The 5,736-nt window shown below is 58.4% G+C and overlaps 1 protein-coding gene across 1 annotated transcript in view; it reads right to left on the bottom strand.

Moving 5' to 3' along the window:
* Positions 1 to 1,821: 1,821 nt before the first annotated feature.
* LOC132209170 (transient receptor potential cation channel subfamily V member 5-like) overlaps positions 1,822 to 5,736 on the bottom strand; it is a gene marked incomplete at its 5' end in the record, with an annotated part of 21,270 nt that continues 17,355 nt past the window's right edge. The window contains one exon of the mRNA XM_059644314.1: positions 1,822 to 2,181. Coding sequence (XP_059500297.1) covers positions 1,923 to 2,181 — 259 coding nt within the window. The remainder of the gene's footprint in view (positions 2,182 to 5,736) is intronic.

Here is a 5,736-nt window from a genome sequence, read left to right as displayed (position 1 = left end):
CATAACCCCCCTATTCCCCTCCACATCCCCCCCAGTCCCCTCCATATACCCCCCAGCCTCATCCAAATCCCCCCAGCCCCCTCCCTAAACCCACAGTCCCCCTAACATCCCCCTCCAAGTCCACCCCACATCCACCCCCCCAGTCGCCAACACATCTCCCCAACCGTCCCCTCCACGTCCCCCCAACATCCACCCACCACAGTCCACCCCACAACCCCCCCCAGTCGCCAACTCTTCTCCCCAACCGTCCCCTCCATGACCCCCCCACCCAGTCCCCTCCATATTCCTCCCTATTCCCCTCCACCCCCCCATTCCCCTCCACATACCCCCCCTGTCCCCTCCATATACCCCCCAGCCTCATCCAAATCCCCCCAGTCCCCTCCATATACACCCCAGCCTCATCCAAACCCCCCCTGTCCCCTCCATATACCCCCCAGCCTCATCCAAATCCCCCCAGCCCCCTCCCTAAACCCACAGTCCCCCCAACATCCACCCACCACAGTCCACCCCACATCCACCCCCCCAGTCCCCGCCGCAACACCCCCCCAGTCGCCTACGCATCTCCCCAAGCGTCCCCTCCACGTCCCCCTCAACATCCCCCCCCAATCCACTCCAATATTCCCCACATAGCTGCCAGTCCCTTCCAGTCCCCAGCATATCCCCCCCACCCCCGACCCCAGTTCCCTATGTAGACACCCCCACGCCCGTGATCCATCCCACCGCCCCACACCCTCCACTCCCTTCTGGAGCCACCCCGACCTGCCACCGAGTCTCCAAAAGAAAAACAGACACAGATGCGGAGGGTGGGTTTATTTGGAGGAAAATGAATCCTACGGCCCCAGCAGCGAGGGCGAGGGGTTTGGGTGCAGAGGGGGTACGCCGAGGAGTGAGTGGGAGCAGACAGTGCAGATGAGAGGGGGCTCTGAGTGTCTCTATGAGGAGGGGAGTGGGTTATGAGGGTAGGGATGAGGAGGAGGGTAGGGATGAGGAGGGAGGAGGGTAGGGATGAGGAGGGAGGAGGGTAGGGATGAGGAGGGAGGAGGGTAGGGATGAGGAGGGGGGTGGGCTATGAGGGTGGGGATGAGGAGGGGAGTGGGTTATGAGGGTAGGGATGAGGAGGGGGGTGGGGATGAGGAGGGGGGTGGGCTATGAGGGTGGGGATGAGGAGGGGAGTGGGGATGTGGAGGGGGGTGGGGATGAGGAGGGGAGTGGGGATGTGGAGGGGGGTGGGGATGAGGAGGGGAATGGGTTATGAGGGTGGGGATGAGGAGGGGAGTGGGGATGAGGAGGGGAATGGGTTATGAGGGTGGGGATGAGGAGGGGAATGGGTTATGAGGGTGGGGATGAGGAGGGGAGTGGGGATGAGGAGGGGAATGGGTTATGAGGGTGGGGATGTGGAGGGGAGTGGGTTATGAGGGTGGGGATGAGGAGGGGAGTGGGTTATGAGGGTGGGGATGTGGAGGGGAGTGGGGATGAGGAGGGGAGTGGGTTATGAGGGTGGGGATGTGGAGGGGAGTGGGTTATGAGGGTGGGGATGAGGAGGGGAATGGGTTATGAGGGTGGGGATGTGGAGGGGAGTGGGGATGAGGAGGGGAGTGGGTTATGAGGGTGGGGATGTGGAGGGGAGTGGGTTATGAGGGTGGGGATGAGGAGGGGAGTGGGTTATGAGGGTGGGGATGAGGAGGGGAGTGGGTTATGAGTGTCTCTATGAGGAGGGGAGTGGGCTATGAGGGTGGGGATGTGGAGGGGAGTGGGTTATGAGGGTGGGGATGAGGAGGGGGGTAGGGATGAGGAGGGGGGTGGGGATGAGGAGGGGGGTGGGGATGAGGAGGGGGGTGGGTTATGAGGGTGGGGATGAGGAGGGGGCTGGATAGCGAGGGTCCCGGGCGAGGGGTACTGCCCTCCGTGCTCCCTCGGCTCCCTCAGACGTGGTGGACCCTCTCCCTGGACTCGGAGGGGCCGGGGCCCAGGGCCGTGCGTCTGACCAGCTCCCAGCCCTGGTGCGCGATCCTCTTCCTCCCCTGGGGCCCCTCACCTCGACGGCCCTCCGCCTCCGCCTCGTCCTCCTCCACCTCCGCCTCCGCCTCGTCCTCCTCCACCAGCCGGGCCCCAGGGGATGGCCTGAAGTGTCGGACATAGCGGAGGATCCTGCGGGAGGTCGTCGCGTTTCTATCCTCCACCCTGTGCCACCCAGAGAGAGGGAGAGGGAATAGTGATCATAACGTGGGCAGGGCAACAGGGAACGGCCCCCCTCACACTCACTCACTCACACTCACTCACTCACACTCACTCACTCAGAGAGAGAGGGGAATAGTGATCATAACGTGGGCAGGGCAACAGGGAACGGACCCACTCACACTCACTCACTCACACTCACTCACTCACACTCACTCACTCAGAGAGAGAGGGGAATAGTGATCATAACGTGGGCAGGGCAACAGGGAACGGACCCCCTCACACTCACTCACTCACACTCACTCACTCACACTCACTCACTCACTCAGAGAGAGCGGGGAATAGTGATCATAACGTGGGCAGGGCAACAGGGAACGGCCCCCCTCACACTCACTCACTCACACTCACTCACTCACACTCACTCACTCAGAGAGAGAGGGGAATAGTGATCATAACGTGGGCAGGGCAACAGGGAACGGCCCCCCTCACACTCACTCACTCACACTCACTCACTCACACTCACTCACTCAGAGAGAGAGGGGAATAGTGATCATAACGTGGGCAGGGCAACAGGGAACGGACCCACTCACACTCACTCACTCACACTCACTCACTCACACTCACTCACTCAGAGAGAGAGGGGAATAGTGATCATAACGTGGGCAGGGCAACAGGGAACGGACCCCCTCACACTCACTCACTCACACTCACTCACTCACACTCACTCACTCACTCAGAGAGAGCGGGGAATAGTGATCATAACGTGGGCAGGGCAACAGGGAACGGCCCCCCTCACACTCACTCACTCACACTCACTCACTCACACTCACTCACTCAGAGAGAGAGGGGAATAGTGATCATAACGTGGGCAGGGCAACAGGGAACGGACCCACTCACACTCACTCACTCACACTCACTCACTCACACTCACTCACTCAGAGAGAGAGGGAATAGTGATCATAACGTGGGCAGGGCAACAGGGAACGGACCCACTCACACTCACTCACTCACACTCACTCACTCACACTCACTCACTCAGAGAGAGAGGGAATAGTGATCATAACGTGGGCAGGGCAACAGGGAACGGACCCCCTCACACTCACTCACTCACACTCACTCACTCACACTCACTCACTCACTCAGAGAGAGAGGGGAATAGTGATCATAACGTGGGCAGGGCAACAGGGAACGGACCCCTCACACTCACTCACACTCACTCACTCACTCACACTCACTCACTCAGAGAGAGAGGGAATAGTGATCATAACGTGGGCAGGGCAACAGGGAATGGCCCCCCTCACACACTCACACTCACTCACTCACACTCACTCACTCAGAGAGAGCGGGGAAGAGTGATCATAACGTGGGCAGGGCAACAGGGAACGGACCCCCTCACACTCACTCACTCACACTCACTCACTCACACTCACTCACTCAGAGAGAGAGGGAATAGTGATCATAACGTGGGCAGGGCAACAGGGAACGGACCCCCTCACACTCACTCACTCACACTCACTCACTCACACTCACTCACTCAGAGAGAGAGGGAATAGTGATCATAACGTGGGCAGGGCAACAGGGAACGGACCCCCTCACACACTCACTCACACTCACTCACTCACACTCACTCACTCAGAGAGAGCGGGGAAGAGTGATCATAACGTGGGCAGGGCAACAGGGAACGGACCCCCTCACACTCACTCACACTCACTCACTCACACTCACTCACTCAGAGAGAGCGGGGAAGAGTGATCATAACGTGGGCAGGGCAACAGGGAACGGACCCCCTCACACTCACTCACACTCACTCACTCAGAGAGAGCGGGGAAGAGTGATCATAACGTGGGCAGGGCAACAGGGAACGGACCCCCTCACACTCACTCACTCACACTCACTCACTCACACTCACTCACTCACAGAGAGGGAATAGTGATCATAACGTGGGCAGGGCAACAGGGAACGGACCCCCTCACACTCACTCACACTCACTCACTCACACTCACTCACTCAGAGAGAGAGGGAATAGTGATCATAACGTGGGCAGGGCAACAGGGAATGGACCCCCTCACACTCACTCACACTCACTCACTCACACTCACTCACTCAGAGAGAGCGGGGAAGAGTGATCATAACGTGGGCAGGGCAACAGGGAACGGACCCCCTCACACTCACTCACACTCACTCACTCACACTCACTCACTCAGAGAGAGCGGGGAAGAGTGATCATAACGTGGGCAGGGCAACAGGGAACGGACCCCCTCACACTCACTCACACTCACTCACTCAGAGAGAGAGGGAATAGTGATCATAACGTGGACAGGGCAACAGGGAACGGACCCCCTCACACTCACTCACTCACACTCACTCACTCAGAGAGAGCGGGGAATAGTGATCATAACGTGGGCAGGGCAACAGGGAACGGACCCCCTCACACTCACTCACTCACACTCACTCACTCACACTCACTCACTCAGAGAGAGGGAGGGAATAGTGATCATAACGTGGGCAGGGCAACAGGGAACGGACCCCCTCACACTCACTCACTCACACTCACTCACTCAGAGAGAGAGGGGAATAGTGATCATAACGTGGGCAGGGCAACAGGGAACGGACCCCCTCACACTCACTCACTCACACTCACTCACTCACACTCACTCACTCAGAGAGAGAGGGAATAGTGATCATAACGTGGGCAGGGCAACAGGGAACGGACCCCCTCACACTCACTCACTCACACTCACTCACTCACACTCACTCACACTCATTCACACACTCTCACAGAGAGAGAGCGGGGAATAGTGATCATAACGTGGACAGGGCAACAGGGAACGGACCCCCTCACACTCACTCACTCACACTCACTCACTCAGAGAGAGGGGAATAGTGATCATAACGTGGGCAGGGCAACAGGGAACGGACCCCCTCACACTCACTCACTCACACTCACTCACTCAGAGAGAGAGGGGAATAGTGATCATAACGTGGGCAGAGCAACAGGGAACGGACCCCCTCACACTCACTCACTCACACTCACTCACTCACACTCACTCACTCAGAGAGAGAGGGAATAGTGATCATAACGTGGGCAGGGCAACAGGGAACGGACCCCCTCACACTCACTCACTCACACTCACTCACTCACACTCACTCACTCACACTCACTCACACACTCTCACAGAGAGAGAGCGGGGAATAGTGATCATAACGTGGACAGGGCAACAGGGAACGGACCCCCTCACACTCACTCACTCACACTCACTCACTCAGAGAGAGGGGAATAGTGATCATAACGTGGGCAGGGCAACAGGGAACGGACCCCCTCACACTCACTCACTCACACTCACTCACACTCACTCACTCAGAGAGAGAGGGGAATAGTGATCATAACGTGGGCAGGGCAACAGGGAACGGACCCCCTCACACTCACTCACTCACACTCACTCACTCAGAGAGAGAGGGGAATAGTGATCATAACGTGGGCAGGGCAACAGGGAACGGACCCCTCACACTCACTCACTCACACTCACTCACACTCACTCACTCACTCAGAGAGAGAGGGGA

The sequence above is a fragment of the Stegostoma tigrinum genome, unplaced genomic scaffold, assembly GCF_030684315.1.
Source record: "Stegostoma tigrinum isolate sSteTig4 unplaced genomic scaffold, sSteTig4.hap1 scaffold_695, whole genome shotgun sequence".
Lineage (NCBI taxonomy): Eukaryota > Metazoa > Chordata > Chondrichthyes > Orectolobiformes > Stegostomatidae > Stegostoma > Stegostoma tigrinum.
The sequence above is the reverse complement of the archived record's forward strand: the minus strand, read 5'-3'. Positions and strand labels throughout refer to the sequence as shown.